This window comes from Vidua chalybeata, chromosome 32 (assembly GCF_026979565.1).
Source record: "Vidua chalybeata isolate OUT-0048 chromosome 32, bVidCha1 merged haplotype, whole genome shotgun sequence".
NCBI classification, from domain to species: Eukaryota; Metazoa; Chordata; class Aves; order Passeriformes; family Viduidae; genus Vidua; species Vidua chalybeata.
In genome coordinates, this window is record NC_071561.1 from 52,802 (window position 1) to 71,781 (window position 18,980).

At 66.8% G+C, this 18,980-nt stretch overlaps 2 protein-coding genes across 4 annotated transcripts; one reads left to right on the forward strand and one right to left on the reverse strand.

Moving 5' to 3' along the window:
* Nucleotides 1-355: 355 nt before the first annotated feature.
* On the forward strand, nt 356-9,089 carry LOC128801843 (histone acetyltransferase KAT5-like; the record flags this gene model as incomplete). Its single annotated transcript, XM_053967969.1, has 9 exons — nt 356-445; nt 2,314-2,388; nt 3,544-3,792; nt 4,837-4,926; nt 5,020-5,160; nt 5,770-5,863; nt 6,684-6,843; nt 7,433-7,514; nt 8,665-9,089. Coding segments are annotated over 9 exons (1,116 nt in total), but the record flags the coding sequence as incomplete, so codon positions are not given.
* RNASEH2C (ribonuclease H2 subunit C) lies at nt 8,885-16,717 on the reverse strand. 3 transcript variants are annotated; one of them, XM_053968058.1, is made up of 7 exons: nt 16,333-16,443; nt 15,208-15,622; nt 14,614-14,652; nt 11,348-11,485; nt 10,287-10,417; nt 10,064-10,183; nt 8,885-9,352 (listed from the first exon to the last, which is right to left on the reverse strand). In XM_053968058.1, the coding sequence occupies exons 1-7, from the start codon at nt 16,426-16,428 to the stop codon at nt 9,305-9,307; spliced, it is 987 nt and encodes a 328-aa protein (XP_053824033.1). In that variant the 5' UTR covers nt 16,429-16,443; the 3' UTR covers nt 8,885-9,304. The 3 variants fall into 3 exon arrangements, with proteins under 3 accessions (XP_053824033.1, XP_053824034.1, XP_053824032.1); XM_053968059.1 differs by lacking the exon at nt 10,064-10,183 and having other exon boundaries at nt 16,333-16,717; XM_053968057.1 differs by lacking the exons at nt 8,885-9,352; nt 10,064-10,183; nt 10,287-10,417; nt 11,348-11,485 and adding an exon at nt 11,822-13,853 and having other exon boundaries at nt 16,333-16,717.
* Between the last annotated feature and the right edge of the window lie 2,263 nt (nt 16,718-18,980).

Genomic DNA, 18,980 nt, shown 5'->3' on the forward strand with positions numbered 1-18,980 from the left:
CCCAATGTCCCCAATGTCCCAGGGTCCCCAGGGTCCCCAGTGTCCCCAGGGTCCCCAATGTCCCCAGGGTCCCCAGTGTCCCCAGCTGGCCCCGGAGGTGGCCCCTGGCAGGTCCCGGTTTTGTCACCCGTGGTGTCCCCAGGGTGTCCTGTCCCCAGGGGTCACTGTCACCCTGTCCCTGTCCCCAGGGTGTCCCCTGAGCCTCCCCTTCCTCGGGCGTACTGGGATCACTGGGATGGACTGGGACGGACTGGGATGGACTGGGACGGACTGGGAGGGACTGGGATCACTGGAATGGACTGGGAGGGACTGGGATGGACTGAACTGGGATGGACTGGTTTGAACTGGTTTGAACTGGTCCCAGAAGCGCAAGGTCGAGGTGGTGTCGCCGGCCACGCCCGTCCCCGCCCCCACCGAGACCTCGCAGGCCTCAGTCTTCCCCCAGGTGAGCCCAGTAACACCAGTAACACACCAGTGACACACCAGTGACACCAGTAACACACCAGTAACACACCAGTAACACCAGTAACACACAGTGACACACCAGTAACACCAGTAACACACCAGTAACACCAGTAACACACCAGTGACACACCAGTGACACCAGTAACACACCAGTAACACCAGTAACACACCAGTGACACACCAGTGACACCAGTAACACACCAGTAACACACCAGTAACACCAGTAACACACCAGTGACACACCAGTGACACCAGTAACACACCAGTAACACACCAGTAACACCAGTAACACACCAGTGACACACCAGTAACACCAGTAACACACCAGTAACACCAGTAACACACCAGTGACACACCAGTGACACCAGTAACACACCAGTAACACCAGTAACACCAGTAACACACCAGTAACACACCAGTGACACACCAGTAACACACCAGTAACACCAGTAACACACCAGTAACACACCAGTAACACACCAGTAACACACCAGTAACACCAGTAACACACCAGTAACACCAGTAACACACCAGTAACACACCAGTAACACCAGTAACACACCAGTAACACACCAGTGACACCAGTAACACCAGTAACACACCAGTGACACACCAGTAACACACCAGTAACACACCAGTAACACACCAGTGACACACCAGTGACACACCAGTAACACACCAGTAACACACCAGTAACACACCAGTAACACCAGTGACACACCAGTAACACACCAGTAACACACCAGTGACACACCAGTAACACACCAGTAACACCAGTAACACACCAGTAACACACCAGTAACACACCAGTAACACACCAGTAACACACCAGTAACACACCAGTAACACCAGTAACACACCAGTAACACACCAGTAACACCAGTAACACACCAGTGACACACCAGTAACACCAGTAACACACCAGTAAAGACCAGTAACCCCATCCCACTCCCGGGGGGGGGCCCCAAACCCACAGGGGGATCCCCAAAACCTGGGGGGGGGGGGAATCCCCAAAAATCGGAGGGGGGGTCCCAGATCTGGGGCTGGGGGGGGGGTTGGGGGATTTGGGGGATCTGGGGGGGGGGCTGGGGGGGTTTGGGACGGATTTTGGGGTTCGTTCCGTGGCTTTGGGGCTGACCCGGGGTTGGGGTTGGGGGGTTGGGGTGGATTTGGGGGTGTCTGGGTGGGTTTTGGGGTGAGGTCGGGTGTTCTGGGGTGGTTTTGGGGCGGTCCTGGGGTGTTTTGGGGGAGATTTCGGGGGCTTGGGGTGTTTTTTTTGGGGGGGTTGGGGTGGTTTTGGTGTTTTGAGGTGATTTTGGGGCCGTTTCGGGGGCTTGGGGTGATTTTGTGGGGTTTTGGGGCAGTTTGGGGGGTTTGGGGTGATTTGGGGGGGATTTTGGGGTGAGTTTAGGGCGTTTTGGGGCAGTTTGGGATGTTTTAGGGTGATTTTGGGGTGTTTCGAGGTGATTTTGGGCAGTTTTGGGGTGATTTTGGGGCGGTTTGGGGGATTTTGGGGTGTTCTGGGGTGATTTGGGGCAGTTTTGGGATGATTTCGGGCAGTTTTGGGTGATTTTGGGCAGTTTTGGGGTGATTTTGGGGCGGTTTGGGGAATTTTGGGCAGTTTTGGGTGATTTTGGGCAGTTTTGGGGTGATTTTGGGGCGGTTTGGGGGATTTTGGGGCGGTTTGGGGGATTTTGGGGTGTTCCGGGGTGACTTGGGGCAGTTTTGGGTGATTTTGGGCAGTTTTGGGGTGATTTTGGGGTGTTCCGGGGTGATTTGGGGCAGTTTTGGGGTGATTTTGGGGGATTTTTGGGGGGGTTCCGGGTGCTGACCCCCCTCTCCCCCCAGAACGGCTCCGCGCGCCGGGCGGTGGCGGCTCAGCCGGGCCGGAAGAGGAAATCGGCGTGCCTGGGGACAGACGAGGTGGGGACACCTGGGGACACCTGGGGACACCGTGGGGGGAGGGGCTGCCCCGCCCCGGGGGCTGCCAGGGGGGAGGGGAGGAGGGAAATGGGCCCTGGGGCTGGGGAAACTGAGGCAGGGGAGGGGCAAATGGCCTGGGAGTGAGGAAAAATCAACTGGAAATGGGGAAACTGAGGCAGGAATGGGGGTGAAATGACCTGAAAATGGGGAAACTGAGGCAGGAATAGAGAGAGAATGACCTAAAAATGGGGAAACTGAGGCAGGGATGGGGAAAAGCAACCTAAAAATGGGGAAACTGAGGCAGGGATGGGGAAAAGCAACTTAAAAATGGGGAAACTGAGGCAGAATTGGGAAAAGCAACTTGAAATGGGGAAAACTTGAAAGACCACCTGGAGACAGAGAAACTGAGGCAGAAGCAGGGAAAAAAAACAGCTGGAGATGGGGAAACTGAGGCAGGAAGAGACAAAAATCAGCTGGCAATGGGGAAACTGAGGCAGGAAGAGACAAAAATCAGCTGGAGATGGGGAAACTGAGGCAGGAAGAGACAAAAATCAGCTGGCGATGGGGAAACTGAGGCAGGAAGAGACAAAAATCAGCTGGCGATGGGGAAACTGAGGCAGGAAGAGACAAAAATCAGCTGGTGATGGGGAAACTGAGGCAGGAAGAGACAAAAATCAGCTGGCGATGGGGAAACTGAGGCAGGAACAGGGAGAAATCAGCTGGCAATGGGGAAACTGAGGCAGGAAGAGACAAAAATCAGCTGGCAATGGGGAAACTGAGGCAGGAAGAGACAAAAATCAGCTGGCGATGGGGAAACTGAGGCAGGAAGAGACAAAAATCAGCTGGGAATGGGGAAACTGAGGCAGGAAGAGACAAAAATCAGCTGGAAATGGGGAAACTGAGGCAGGAAGAGACAAAAATCAGCTGGCAATGGGGAAACTGAGGCAGGAAGAGACAAAAATCAGCTGGCAATGGGGAAACTGAGGCAGGAAGAGACAAAAATCAGCTGGCAATGGGGAAACTGAGGCAGGAAGAGACAAAAATCAGCTGGCGGTGGGGAAACTGAGGCAGGAACAGACAAAAATCAGCTGGCGGTGGGGAAGCCAAGGGAAGGGAACCCCCCCGGGCCCTGACCCCGCTGTCCCCCCGCGCCAGGACTCGCAGGACTCGTCGGACGGGGCCCCCTCGGCGCCGCGCATGACCGGGAGCCTGGTGTCGGACCGCAGCCACGACGACATCGTCACCAGGATGAAGAACATCGAGTGCATCGAGCTGGGCCGGCACCGCCTCAAGCCCTGGTACTTCTCGCCGTACCCGCAGGAGCTGACGGGGCTCCCGGTGCTCTACCTGTGCGAGTTCTGCCTCAAGTACGGCCACAGCCTGCGCTGCCTGCAGCGGCACCTGGTACGGGGCCGGGGGCTTCGGGGCACTTGAGGGGGGTTTTGGGGGGGGGATTCAGGGGGGTTTGGGGGAGTTTTAGGGGAGTTTGGGGGAGATTTAGGGGAGTTTCAGGGGATTTGGGGAGTTTCAGGGGGCTTTGAGGGAGTTGTAGGGGGATTTAGGGGAGTTTTAGGGGGGTTTGAGGGAGTTTTAGGGGAGTTTGGGGGGATTTAGGGGAGTTTCAGGGGGTTTTGAGAGAGTTTCGGTGGGGTTTGGGGAGTTTTTAGGGGGATTTAGGGGAGTTTTAGGGGGGTTGGGGGGGCTTTTAGAGGGGTTTAGGGGGCTTTAGGGGGATTTGGGGGAGTTTCAGGGGGATTTAGGGGAGTTTTGGGGGGTTTGAGGGAGTTTCAGGGGAGTTTTAGGGGGGTTTTGGGAGTTTCAGGGGGGTTCGGGGAGTTGTAGGGGGATTTAGGGGAGTTTTAGGGGGATTTAGGAGAGTTTTGGGGGGTTTGAGGAGTTTTAGGGGGATTTCGGGGAGTTTTGGGGAGTTTGAGGGAGTTTCAGGGGGATTTAGGGGGGTTGGGGGGCTTTTAGAGGGGTTTAGGGGGATTTAGGGGAGTTTCAGGGGATTTGGGGGAGTTTTAGGGGGGTTTGAGGGGGATTTGGGGAGTTTTAGGGGGATTTAGGGGAGTTTCAGGGGTGGTTTGGGGGCTTTTAGAGGGGTTTAGGGGGATTTGGGGAGTTTCAGGGGATTTGGGGAGTTTCAGGGGGCTTTGAGGGAGTTGTAGGGGGATTTGGGGAGTTTTAAGGGGATTTGGGGGAGTTTTAGAGGGGTTTGGGGGAGTTCCTTACCCCAAATTTCCTCCCCCTAATTTTTTCCCTCTCTCTCCCATTTCTTCTCCCCAATTCCCCTTTTTCTCCCCCTCTTCTCCCCCGATCCTCCCCTTCCATTCCCTCCAAAACCCCCCAAATCTCCCAAACCCCCCCTCAAACCCCCCCAAAATCCCCCAAAAAACCCCTCAAACCCCCCCAAAATCCCCCAAAACCCCCCTCCAAACCCCTCCCCAGACCAAGTGTGACCTGCGGCACCCCCCCGGCAACGAGATTTACCGCAAGGGCACCATCTCCTTCTTCGAGATCGACGGCCGCAAGAACAAGGTGAGGGGGCTCTGGGGAGGGGTCCCGGGGGATGGGGGGGGGGGGGTCTCCCCCATCCCGCACCCCGCTGACCCCCCCGGGACCCCTCCCCAGAGCTACTCGCAGAACCTTTGCCTGCTGGCCAAGTGTTTCCTGGACCACAAGACCCTTTACTACGACACCGACCCCTTCCTCTTCTACGTCATGACCGAGTACGACTGCAAAGGCTTCCACATCGTGGGCTACTTCTCCAAGGTGGGGGGCTTGGGGGGGATTTGGGGGGGGCTGGGGGGAAATTGGGGGGTCTGGAGGGGATTTGAGGGGGGTCTGGGGGGGATTTGGGGGGTCTGGAGGGGATTTGGGGGGGATTTGGGAGGGAATTGGGGAGTCTGGGAGGGATTGGAAGGGGTCTGGGGGGGATTTGAGGGGGTCTGGGGGGGGAAATTGGGGGGTCTGGAGGGGATTTTGGGGTCTGGGGGGGAAATTGGGGGGACTATGGGGAAATTTGGGGGTCTGGAGGGGATTTGGGGGGGATTTGGGAGGGAACTGGGAGTTTGGGAGGGATTTGGAGGGGATTTGTGGGGGGATTTGAAGGGGTCAGGGGATTTGAGAGGGTCTGGGGGGTCTGGGGGGGATTTGAGGGGGTCTGGGGGGGATTTGGGGCGTTTAGAGGGAGGGGATGGGAGCACTGAGGGATGAAGGGTGGGGAAAGGGGGGAAAGAGGGGATTTGGGGAGGGTCTTGGGGGGTCCTGGAGGGGGGAAAAAAAGGGGTTTGGGGATTCCTGAGGGCCGTTGGGAGCTCCATGGGAGATTTTGGGGTGATCCCGGGGGGTTTTGGGATCCGATCCTGGGGTTCCCTGCAGGAGAAGGAGTCGACCGAGGATTACAACGTGGCCTGCATCCTGACCCTGCCCCCGTACCAGCGCCGCGGCTACGGCAAGCTGCTCATCGAGTTCAGTCAGTGCCCCCCAACCCCTGGGACCCCCAAACCCCTCCCCAAACCCCTGGGACCCCCAAATCCCTCCCCAAACCCCAACCCAAACCCCTGGGACCCCCAAATCCCACCCCAAACCCCTGGGACCCCCAAACCCCACCCCAAACCCCTGGGACCCCCAAATCCCTCCCCAAATCCCACCCCAAACCCCTGGGACCCCCAAATCCCTCCCCAAACCCCACCCCAAACCCCTGGGACCCCCAAATCCCTCCCCAAACCCCACCCCAAACCCCTGGGACCCCCAAACCCCACCCCAAACCCCACCCCAAACACCTGGGACCCCCAAATCCCTCCCCAAACCCCACCCCAAACCCCACCCCAAACCCCTGGGACCCCCAAACCCCACCCTAAAGCCCTGTCCCCCCACCTGTCCCTACCTGTGCTCACCTGTCCCTCACCTGTTCTGTCCCCCACCTGTCCCTCACCTGTCCCCGTTGTCCCTCCCCTGTCCCTCCCTTGCCCCTCACCTGTCCCCCACGTGTCCCACCCATCCTTCACCTGTCCCTCTGTCCCTCCCCTGTCCCAGCCTTGTCCCCACCTGTCCCTCCCCTGTCCCTCTGTCCCTCACCTGTCCCTCTGTCCCTCCCCTGTCCCTGTCCCCACCTGTCCCTCTGTCCCTCACCTGTCCCTCTGTCCCTCCCCTGTCCCAGCCTTGTCCCTCCCCTGTCCCTCTGTCCCTCACCTGTCCCTCTGTCCCTCCCCTGTCCCTCTGTCCCTCCCCTGTCCCTGTCCCTCCCCTGTCCCCGCTGTCCCTCACCTGTCCCTGTCCCTCACCTGTGCCAGGTTACGAGCTCTCCAAGGTGGAGGGGAAGACGGGCACACCTGAGAAGCCGCTCTCGGACCTGGGGCTGCTCTCGTACCGCAGTTACTGGTCCCAGACCATCCTCGAGATCCTCATGGGGCTCAAGGCCGAGGCCGGGGAGCGGCCCCAGATCACCATCAAGTGAGCCACGCCCCCTTCCCAGCCACGCCCCTTCACGCAGCCACACCCTTTGTCCTGAGGCTCCACCTCTTCCCAAAGCTCCGCCCACCACAGGGCAATAGCCATTATGGGTGTGTCTCACCCAAGCCACGCCCTTTTGGGCCACACCCTCACAAAGATCCACCCCCTATCTGAAGCCCCACCCACCACAAGCACACGCCCAGCACATGGGGCATGGCAGCTTCTCCAGGCCACGCCCACATTGCCAAAAGCCACGCCCTTGAGACTCCACCCCATCTGTCAATCAATGCTCAGCATTAGCGGTTCCAGGCCACGCCCTCGATTCGCTTTAACCACGCCCACACAGTCCAGGCTCCGCCCCCTCATTGTCCCAACCCCAGGGGGCTCTGGGGGGGTCGGGTTGGCTGGGGGGGGTTGGGGAGTTTCTGGGGGGGTCCTGGGGATTTTGGGGGGTCTGGGGGGCTCCTGGGGGTTCTGGGGGGCTCCTGGGGGTTCTGGGGGGTCTGGGGGCTCCTGGGGGTTCTGGGGGGGTCTGGGGGTCCTGGGGGGGTCTGGGGGTGCAGCCCCCCCCTCATTTCCCCCTCCCCAGTGAGATCAGCGAGATCACGAGCATCAAGAAGGAGGACGTGATCTCCACCCTGCAGTACCTGAACCTCATCAACTACTACAAGGTGAGGCCCCACACACCTGGGGGGGCCCACACACACCTGGGGGGGGCCATAGAACATTTCCCTGTGTCCCCCTTTGGACACCTGGGTGCCACGGACAAATTTGTCCTTCGCCTGTGCTCACCTGTACGGGGTGAGTACATGCTGACACACCTGTGCACACCTGTGTGAGGTCAGTACACCCTGCCTCACCTGTGCACACCTGTCTCACCTGTGCACACCTGCAGGGCCAGTACATCCTGACACACCTGTACAGGGTCAGTACACCCTGTCCCACCTGTGCACACCTGTCCCACCTGTGCACACCTGTCCCACCTGTCCCACCCGCAGGGCCAGTACACCCTGACACACCTGTGCACACCTGTACAGGGTCAGTACACCCTGACACACCTGTCCCACTTGTGCACACCTGTCCCACCCGCAGGGCCAGTACATCCTGACACACCTGTACAGGGTCAGTACACCCTGACACACCTGTCCCACCTGTGCACACCTGTCCCACCTGTCTCACCTGTCCCACCTGTGCACACCTGTCCCACCTGTGCACACCTGTCTCACCTGTCCCACCTGTGCACACCTGTCCCACCTGTGCACACCTGTCCCCTGTCTCACCTGTGCACACCTGACACACCTGTGCACACCTGTCCCACCCGCAGGGCCAGTACATCCTGACACACCTGTCCCACCTGTGCACACCTGTCCCACCTGTCCCACCCGCAGGGCCAGTACATCCTGACACACCTGTGCACACCTGTGCACACCTGTCTCACCTGTGCACACCTGTCTCACCTGTCCCACCTGTCCCACCTGTGCACACCTGTCCCACCTGTGCACACCTGTGCACACCTGTCCCACCTGTGCACACCTGTCCCACCTGTGCACACCCGTCCCACCCGCAGGGCCAGTACACCCTGACACACCTGTGCACACCTGTACAGGGCCAGTACATCCTGACACACCTGTCCCACCTGTGCACACCTGTCCCACCTGTGCACACCCGTCCCACCTGTGCACACCTGTCCCACCTGTACACACCTGTCCCACCTGTGCACACCTGTCCCACCTGTGCACACCTGTCTCACCTGTCCCACCTGTGCACACCTGTCCCACCTGTGCACACCTGTCTCACCTGTCCCACCTGTCCCACCCGCAGGGCCAGTACATCCTGACGCTCTCCGAGGACATCGTGGAGGGCCACGAGCGCGCCATGCTGAAGCGGCTGCTGCGCATCGACGCCAAGTGCCTGCACTTCACCCCCAAGGACTGGAGCAAGCGCGGCAAGTGGTGAGGCCACGCCCCGGCCACGCCCCGCCAGGCCACGCCCCCCTCGCTACCTGGCGCCGCTCATTAACCGACACCTGGCCCCGCCCACACCTGGCTCGGCAAATCCTTTATTGACCGTGAAAGGGGCGGGGTTTTGCTGGCCACGCCCTCTGCGGGAGTGGTCCTGGGTGTGGCCTCGAGAGGCCCCACCCACAGTGGGAGTGGCTTCATTTGTGGGTGGAGCCCCCTGTGAACAGCATTTGTATTTTTAATAAAAGTGGGTGGGGCTTCCAAAGGCCCCACCCATACTGGGAAGGGCTTCAGGCACTCTGGTTTAAATAAGCCCCACCCACTGGGTGTGGCCAGCTCTGTTAATGAGGTGGGTGTGGCTTTAAAGGCTCTGCTCATTTGGGGCGTGGTTCCAGTTGTGGGCGTGGCCTCAGCCACACCAGGTCCGTTGATGGCACAGGTAGGGGCGTGGCTCGTACAGGCTCCACCCCTCTGTGCGCGGCTTGGGTGGGCGTGGCCTGTCATGGCTCCGCCTCCTCGTCGCTGTCCTCGGTCACGGGGGCGTGGAGCTGGGGGAGGGGCAGGGTGAGGGGGGCTCAGGGACCCCCACCCACGGCCCCAGGCCCTGGAGCCCCAAAATGTGACCCCAGACCCCCACAGGTGACCCCAGACCCCCCAACAGTGACCCCACCCCCCGAAATGTGACCCCACCCCCCAAAATGTGACCCCAGACCCCCCAAATGTGACCCTGGACCCCCAAAAGTGACCCTGGACCCCCCAACGGTGATCCCAGACCCCCAAATGTGACCCCAGACCCCCACAGGTGACCCTTGACCCCCAAAGCTGACCCCAGACCCCCTAAATGTGACCCCACCCCCCGAAATTGTGACCCCAGACCCCCAAAGGTGACCCCAGACCCCCTAAATGTGACCATGGACCCCCAAATGTGACCCCAGACCCCCCAAATGTGACCCTGGACCCCCAAATGTGACCCCAGAGTCCCCAAATGTGACCCCACCTCCCCAAATGTGACTCCACCCCCCTAAATGTGACCCCAGACCCCCCAACGGTGACCCCAGACCCCCAAATGTGACTCCAGATCCCCAAAGGTGACCCCAGATTGCCAAAATATGACCCCAGACCCCCCAACGGTGACCCCAGACCCCCTAAATGTGACCCTGGACTCCCCAAATGTGACCCCAGCCCCCCAGATGTGCCCCCAGCCCCCCCAGATGTGCCCCCCAGCCCCCCAAATGTGACCCCAGCGCCCCCAGACTCACGGCCCGGGCGAGGGGTCCCCACTGCAGGGCCCGGGCCAGGCCCCGGCCGGGGGCGGGGGCGGCGTCGCCCCCCCAGTCCGTGATGGCCCCGAAGGTCCCGGTCACCGACACCCACCCGGCCTGGGGTCAGGGGGCAAAGGTCAGGGGGCACAGGGGGGGCACAGGGGGCTGGGACCCCCCCGGGACGGGGAAAAGGGGGGGGGTGGGGGTGTCTGAGCCTCACCTGGGGGTCCCCGGGCTCGCCCAGGGGGGGCTCTCCGGGCTCCCCCCCCCGCAGCACGACCCCCGTGTAGCCGGGGGGCAGCGGCAGCTCCCGGCCCCCCAGGCGGCGCCCCCGGAACGAGGCCCAGAGCTCTGGGGGGGCACAGAGAGCTGGGGTGGGACCCCCAAAACCGGCCAGGGACCCCCCAAACCGGCCAGGGACCCCCAAACCCGCCCGGGACCCCCAAACCGGCCAGGGACCCCCCAAAATCGGCCCGGGACCCCCAAAACCGGCCAGGGACCCCCAAAACCGGCCAGGGACCCTCAAAACCGGACAGGGACCCCCAAACCGGCCAGGGACCCCCCAAAACCGGACAGGGACCCCCAAAACCCGCCCGGGACCCCAAACCGGCCAGGGACCCCCCAAAATCGGCCCGGGACCCCCAAAACCCGCCCGGGACCCCAAAATTGGCCAGGGACCCCCCAAAACCGGACAGGGACCCCCCAAAACCGGCCCGGGACCCCAAAATTGGCCAGGGACCCCCCAAACCCGGCCAGGGACCCCCAAACCCGCCTGGGACCCCCCAAAACCGGCCCGGGACCCCAAACCGGCCAGGGACCCCCAAACCGGCCAGGGACCCTCTAAACCGGCCAGGGACCCCCAAAACCCGCCCGGGACCCCCCAAACCGGCCAGGGACCCCCCAAAACCGGCCAGGGACCCCCCAAAACCCGCCCGGGACCCCCAAAACCGGCCAGGGACCCCCCAAAACCGGCCAGGGACCCCCCCCAAACCCGCCCGGGACCCCCCAAAACCGGCCAGGGACCCCCTAAACCGGCCAGGGACCCCCAAACCCGGCCAGGGACCCCCCAAACCCGCCCAGGACACCCCAAACCAGCCAGGGACCCCCAAACCTTCCAGAGACCCCCGACCCCTCCCCGAGCTCCCCCAGAGCCCCCCGCCCCAGGACCCCCCCCCAAACCCAAGCCCACCCCCTGAGATGCAGCAGCCCCCTCAGGATCCCCCCCGGGCCCCCCAAAACCGAGCCCCGCACCGCCAGGGGAGCCCCCCCCCGGGCCCTCACCGCCGCCGGGGCCGGGCCGGGCCCGCAGGAAGGCGGCCACGGGCGCGGGCCCGTCGTGCTGGACGCGGCAGGGCAGGAGCTGAGCCGGGAGCGGCTCCGGGGCGGCGCCGGGGGGGACCCGGACCCGCACCGCCATCACTGAGGGGAGATTGGGGAGGGAGGAAGTGACGTCACCGCGCGCCGGAAGCGGCACGGAAGCGTCCGGGGAGGAAGCAAACATGGCGGCGCCCATGGGGAGAAAAGATGGCGGCACCGTACGGAAGCGGGAGGTGCAAGGAATGATGGGAGATGTAGTTCGGGGTCGGGGGGCTTTCTGAGCCCCCCCCAACGTGTGCTGGGACCCCCCCCCAGACCCCTCCAGGGACGCCCCCAACCCTATGGGAGCCCCCAGCCCCACAGAGAGCCCCCCCCGCGCCGCCCCCCACCCCCCGCGGGACCCCCCCCGACCCCCCCCCTCACAGAGCCGGACACGGATTTTGCGCTTTCCAGTTTTTTTGGGGTTTTTGTTTTTGGGGGGGGAGAGGGGGGGGTGTCACAGAACGGGGGCCCTCCCGACATGTCGCGACAGCTCAGGCCCCGCCCTCCCCCCGCAGCAGCCGCGCGAGCAGCAGGACCCCCCCCCAGCGCTGCCCCCGCACCCGCCCCTCCCCCCCCGGCCCCCCCCGCGCCAGGACCACCCCCCGGGGGGGGGCGGCGGCCGCCAGCGCCCATCCCCCCCCCGCCCCTCCCCCCGCCGGCACCAGCAGCGGGGCGAGCGCGGGGGGAGGGGCGGCCGCGCCCCCCCCCAGCACCAGGAGGGTCTCGGGGCCCCCCCCCAGCGACCCCCAGAGCGCCTCGAAGGCGCGGCGGGCGCGGGGGGGGTCCCAGGCCGGGGGGAGGGCGAGGGGGCGCAGCCGGACCCCCAGGGGCAGCTCCAGCGGGGGGAGGGGCGCCAGGAACCAGCCCCCTCCCCCTTTCCGGGGGCCTGCCCCCCCCGCGCTGAAAACCGCGGCGGCCTCGAGCGAGGGGGGCAGGGCTCGGGGGGGGCGCAGGGTCAGGGTCAGCTCGGCCCCCCCGCGCCCCCCGCCCAGCGCCGCCAGCGCCCCCTCGGCGCGACCCCCGCCCCCCCCCAGCAGCAGCTGCAGCGCCAGCACGGGGGGGGGCGGCGCCCCCCGGCTTTGGGGAGGGGTCGCGGCGGCGGGGGGGGGCCCCCCCCGGCTTTGGGGAGGGGTCCCCTCGGCTCGGGGCCCCCCCAGAGGCTCCAGGCGCAGCCGCAGGGGGAGGGGCACGGGCCGCCCCCCCCCCGCCAGCAGCGCCCCCCCCCAACCCTCGGGGTCCTGGGGGGCCCCGGGGGGGGCGGCGAAGGGCGGGGGGGGCCCGGGGAGGCAGCGCAGGCGGCAGGGGGGGGGCGCGGGCAGCAGGGAGGGGGGGGCGCCCCCTCCAGAGCCCCCCCCGGGCCCGTTTTGGGGAGGGGGGCAGGGAAGGGCGCGGCGCGGGGGGGGCCCCAAAATCGCGGCCAATTTGGGGGGGCCCAGCGCGGCCGCCAGCGCCCCGTGGAGGCGGCCGCGGTCCCGCACGTCGGGGTCCCCCCCCCGCCCCACAGCCGGGGGGTCCCGGGCCGGGGGGGGGCACAGCGGGACCCCCCCGCAGGGCAGGAGGGGGGCGGCGGCGCTCAGCACCCCCTGAGCGCCCCCCCAGCCCCCCCCCCCGGCCGCCAGCGCCCGCCGCAGGTACCGCCGGACCTGGGGGCGCGTTTGGGGGGGGGTCCCGGGGTGCCCCCCCCGCGCGGGGGGGTCCCGCAGCACCTTCAGCACCGCCCGGAGCTGGGGGGTGCCCGGGGGGGGCGGGGGGGCGCGCAGCACCTGCGCCATCAAAGCCCCCCCGAGGGACCCCCCCAAGACCTTGGCGAGCTCCAGCAGGTGCGGGGGGGCCGCGGGGTGACCCCCCCCCAACAATCTCTCGGCCGCCGCCCCCAGCTCCGCCCCGGGGACCCCCCCGAACCAGCGGCCGTAGGCGAGCACGGCCCGGCAGAACAGAACGGGGGGACCCCCCCCCAAAAACCCCACCAGCCCCCACAGCCACTCGCGCCCTCCCCCCGGGATTTTGGGGGGGGGGCCGCCCCCGCCCGGCGCCCCCCCCGCGGCTCGGGGGGAGCAGAACGCCGCCGCCGCCTCGAAGCGGGGCAGGAACATTTCGGGGGGCTCCGCGGCCCCCCCCGGGAACAGCGCGGCCGCCAGGGGGGGGGGCAGCGCCGGGAGGGGCGGGGGGGCGGCGGCGGCTTTTTTGGGGTCCCCCCCCTCGAGGAGGCAGAGGAGGAAGAAGAGGCGCAGCGGGGGGGGCAGGGCGGGGTGCAGCGCCAGCGCGGCCAGGCGGGGCGCCCCCCCCGCGCCCAGCCCCCCCCGCAGCAGCGCCGCCTGCACCGGGGCCGGCTCCGCCGAGGCCAGGAGCGGGGGGGCCCCGGGCGCGACCCCCCCCCCGAAATGCGGGAGCTGCGCCCGGGCGGCCGGAGCGAGGCCGAAGGCAGCGCCTGGGGGGGGGGGACGGGAGGGGAGGGGGCGTCAGGAATTGGGGGGGGCTGGGATTGGGGAGGGGAGGGGGCGTCAGGAATTGGGGGCGTCAGGAATTGGGGGGGGGATTGAAATTGGGGGGGGTCCCAAATGGGGGGCGGGATCCTGGGGGTCCCTGGGATTTGGGGGTCCCGGGGGTAACAAGGATTTGGGGGGGGGCTGGGATTTGGGGGAGGGGAGGGGGCGTCAGGAATTGGGGGGGGCCTGGGATTTGGGGGGGATTGAAATTGGGGGGGGTCCCAAATGGGGGGGAATCCTGGGGGTCCCGAGGATTTGTCGGGGGTCCCTAGGATTTGGGGGTCCCGGGGGTCCCAGGGATTGGGGAGGGGGCTTGGATTTGGCGGAGGGGAGGGGGCGTCAGGAATTGGGGGGGGATTGAAATTGGGGGGGGGTCTCAAAGGGGGGGGGGATCCTCGGGGTCCCGGGATTTGTGGGGGGTCCCTAGGATTTGGGGGTCCCAGGGATTTGTGGGGGGGAGGGGGCGTCAGGAATTGGGGGGGGGGATTGAAATTGGGGGGGGGTCCCAAAGTGGGGGGGGATCCTGGGGGTCCCTGGGGTTTGGGGGTCTTGGGGGGGGGCTCTGGGATTCGCAGGGGATTGAAGTGGGGGGGGTCCTGAGTGTTTTTGGGGGCCCCAAAGAAGGGGAATCCTGGGGGTCCCGGGGATTTGGGGGGGGGGGGGTCTGGGATTTGGGGGTCCCGGGGGGGGGCTGGGACTCACCGGGATCCGGCCCCGCCTCTCCCCAGGGATCCGCTGGATCTGGGGGGGGGGGGGGGGAGGGGGGATCAGGGGGTTGGGGGGGGGGTGGGGCTGGTCCCCCCCCCCGGCCCATCCCAGCTCTTAGTGGGACACACTGGGACCCCCCCAGTCCTTACTGGGACCCCCCACAACTTTACTGGGACCCCCCGGCCCGTCCCGCTCGCCCCCCGGCCCATCCCTCTCGCCCCCGGCCCGTCCCGCTCGCCACCGGCCCGTCCCGGTCGCCCCCCGGCCCATCCCGCTCGCCACCGGCCCGTCCCGGTCGCCCCCCGGCCCGTTCCTGTCCCGCTCGCCCCCGGCCCGTCCCGCTCGCCCCCCGGCCCATCCCGCTCGCCCCCCGGCCCATCCCGCTCGCCCCCGGCCCGTCCCGCTCGCCCCCCGGCCCATCCCGCTCGCCCCCGGCCCGTCCCGCTCGCCCCCCGGCCCGTCCCGCTCGCCCCCGGCCCGTTCCTGTCCCGCTCGCCCCCGGCCCGTCCCGCTCGCCCCCCGGCCCATCCCGCTCGCCCCCGGCCGGTCCCGCTCGCCCCCCGGCCCGCCCCGCTCGCCCCCGCTCACCGGCCGCCCCCTCCGCCCGCAGCAGCACCAGCGGCTGCAGCGCGGGGCTCTCCCGGAGGCTCCCGGGGGGGGTCCCGATGGGTCTGGGGGCGCTGCCGGGGGTCCCGAGGCGCCGCAGCTCCCGCAGGACCTCGGCGGCCGCCGCCGGGGCCCCCCCCGCGCCCCCCGGGCGCTGCAGCAGCGCCGCCAGCGCCGCCAGCCCCGCGCGGTCCCCGCTGGCCACCAGCACCGTCACGGTGGCCAGCAGCAGCAGCGAGCGCGGGGGAGCGGGGGGGCCCGCGGGGGGCTCGGCCAGCAGGGCCAGCAGAGCCCCCCCGGGACCCCCCAGCCCCCCCGGGGACCCCTCCCCGCCCCCCGGGGACCCCTCCCCGCACAGCGCCCGCGGGGACTCGAGCAGCAGCAGCAGCAGCTCCGTCTGGAATTGGGGGGATTGGGGGGGGGGGGGGAGTGAGGGGGGACCCCCGGATGGAGCCCCCCACCCCCCACACCCCCACCGGGGGACCCCCAATGGCAGGGACCGAGAATTCCCCTCCAAGCACCCCGAACCACACCCAGGGACCCCAAATTCACCTCCAGAGACCCCAAATTCACCCTCAAGGGACCCCAAATCACCCCCAAAGATCCCGAATCACCCCCAAGAATCCCAAATTTCCCTCCAGGGACCCCAAATTCACCTGAAGGGACCCCAAATCACCCCCAAATATCCTGAATCACCGCCAGGGACCTCAAATTCCTCTCCAGGGACCCCAAATCGCCCCCAAAGATCCCGAATCACCCCCAGGAATCCCAAATTTCCCACAAGAGACCCCAAATTCCCCTCCAGGGACTCCAAATTCCCATCCAGGGACCACAAATTCACCTCAAGAGACCCCAAATCACCCCCAGGGACCACAAATTCCCTTCCAGGAACACCAAAATCCCCTCCAGGGACCCCAAATCACCCCCAAATATCCCAAATCACCCCCAGGGACCCCAGATTCCCCTCCAAGGACCCCAAATCCCCCCCAAATTCCCCCCAAAGACCCCAAATCACCTCCAGGGACCCCAAATCCCCCCAAATTCACCCCAGATTCCCCCAGGTGACCCCAAACCCCCCCGGCCCCGCCCCTCGCTGCCGTCGCGCACCTGATGACGTGGCGAGGGGCGGGGCCGGCGCGGGGCGGGGGGCGCGGGGGGCGCGAGCGCGGCCGCGAGCCGGGCCCAGGGACCCCCCCCCGCCATGGCCGCGGGGGCTGCCGGGACCGCCTGACGTCACGGCCCGCCCCCCTCCGTGACGTCACCCACCCATCCTGTGCCCGCGGGAAACGGCGGCGGGGAGGTTGTGACGTCACACCGCCCCTCCACCGCCGCGGGAGCGGCGACGTCACAGGCGGGATGGGTGACGTCGCAGCCCCACGTGGAGTGACGTCATGGGGTGCGGGGGGTTGCCCACCGGCGGCTTGTGGGGTCCCTAAGGACCCCCAGAGCCCCCCCGGGGCCCACAGGACCCGTGTGCCCCCCCCCCGTGTGCCCCCCCGTGTGCCCCCCCCCCGTGTGCCCCCCCCCGGGCCGGTCCGACCGGACGCGCTCCCGGCCTCGCCCCCTCCCGGGGACACCGGGGACCCGCCCTGGCCGCACGTACCGGACCGGGAACGGGGAGGTGACCCCCCCGGGGACACCCCGACCCCCCCCGGGGACACCCCGACCCCCCCTGGGGACACCCTGACCCCCCCTGGGGGCACCCTGATCCCCCCTGGGGACACCCTGACCCCCCCCTGGGGACATCCTGACCCCCCCGGGGACACCCTGACCCCCCCGGGGACACCCTGACCCCCCCGGGGACACCCTGACCCCTCCTGGGGACACTTTGACCCCCCCTGGGGACACCCTGACCCCCCTTGGGGACACAGGTGTGCAGGTGACCCCCCCCCAGTCTCTCCAGGTGACTCCTGACACCGCGGTCCCGGGGACAGCGCCATGCCCGTGTCCTGATGTCCCCGTGTCCCAAACATCCCCGTGTCCCCGTGTCCAGCTCACCCCAAACTCTCCGTGTCCCCCATCCCTGTGTCCCCAATGTCCCCACACCCCTCAGCCCAGTGTCCCCATGTCCTTGTGTCCCCAAAGTCCTCATGTCCCCATCCCCAATGTCCCCGTGCCTGGTGTCCCTGGTGTCCCCATGTCCCCGGTGTGCCCCGTGTCCCCATCCCCAATGTCCCGGTGTCCCCGGTGTTCCCGATGTCCCCAAATACCCCCCCCCATGTCCCGATATCCCCATGTCCCCAAGTCCTCATGTCCCGGTGTCCCCATGTCCCGGAGTCCCCGATATCCCCATGTCCCTGGTGTCCCGGTGTCCCCCAATGTCCCCATGTCCCCATGTCCCGATATCTCCATGTCCCGGTGTCCCCGATGTCCTCAAATATCCCCCGATGTCCCCCGGTGTCCCCAGGTCCCAATATCTCGGTGTCCCGGTGTCCCCATGTCCCCATTCCCGATATCCCGATATCCCGCTGTCCCCATGTCCCGGTGTCCCGATGTCCCCATGTCCCCATGTCCCCATGTCCCCGTGTCCCGGTGTCCCCATGTCCCCATGTCCCCATGTCCCCATGTCCCCGTGTCCCCGGTGTCCCGGTGTCCCGGTGTCCCCATGTCCGGGTGTCCCCGTGTCCCCATGTCCCGGTGTCCCGGTGTCCCAGTGTCCCGGTGTCCCCATGTCCCCGTGTCCCGGTGTCCCCATGTCCCCATGTCCCCATGTCCCCATGTCCCCGTGTCCCGGTGTCCCGGTGTCCCGGTGTCCCCGCCCCCGCTGCTGTCCCCGCGTCCCGCGGTGTCCCCGGGCCGGGGCGGGGGCTCCCCGTTATTTCCCAAGCGGCGCCCGCCCGACCGGCTCCGGCTGCGGCGCGGCCCGGCCCGACCGGCGGAACCGGTCCGGGGCACCGCGGGGCGGGACGGGGACGCGCGGCGGGGCGGCACCGCCGGCACCGGCACGGCACGGCCGCGACGGCACCGGGACAGCACCGGGACAGCACCGCTGGGACCGGGACAGGAGCGGGACAGCACCGGGACAGCACCGCTGGGACCGGGACGGGACCGGGACAGCACCGCTGGGACCGGGACGGCACCGGCAGGACCGGGACAGCACCTGGACAACACCTCCGGGACCGGGACAACACCGGGACAGCACAACCGGGATAACAGAGTCCGGACCGGGATAACAGCCGGGAGCAGCACAACCGGGATAACGCAGCCAGGACAGCACCGGGACGGCACAAGCGGGACAACAGAGCCGGGACAGGACCGGGACAATCGGGATAACAGAGCCAGGACCGGGATAAAACGGCTGGGACCGGCACCGGGACGGCACAAGCGGGACAACAGAGCCGGGACCGCCCCGGGACAGCCCCGGGACAGCGCAGCTGAGGGGGCGGCGCGGGGCTCGGGGCCGCTGACAGCGGGGCGGTGACAGCGGAGCCGGGATCGGGCACCGGAACCGCCCCAGTCCCCGGGATCTGAGCCCAAATCCGGGATCCTCCGGAGCGCCGGGATCCGGCGGGATCGGGGATCCAGCACCAAACCCGCCCTGGGGTCTGTGACCGGGCGCTGAAATCAACCAAATCCTCGGGATTCGGCATCAAAATCCACCAAAGATCTGGGCTTCGGTGCTGGTACTGACCAAATCCTTGGGATCAGAACCGAGCGAGGATTTGGGATCCAGCACTAAAACCGAGCGAGGATTTGGGATCCAGCACTAAAACCGAGCGAGGATTTGGGATCCAGCACTAAAACCGAGCGAGGAT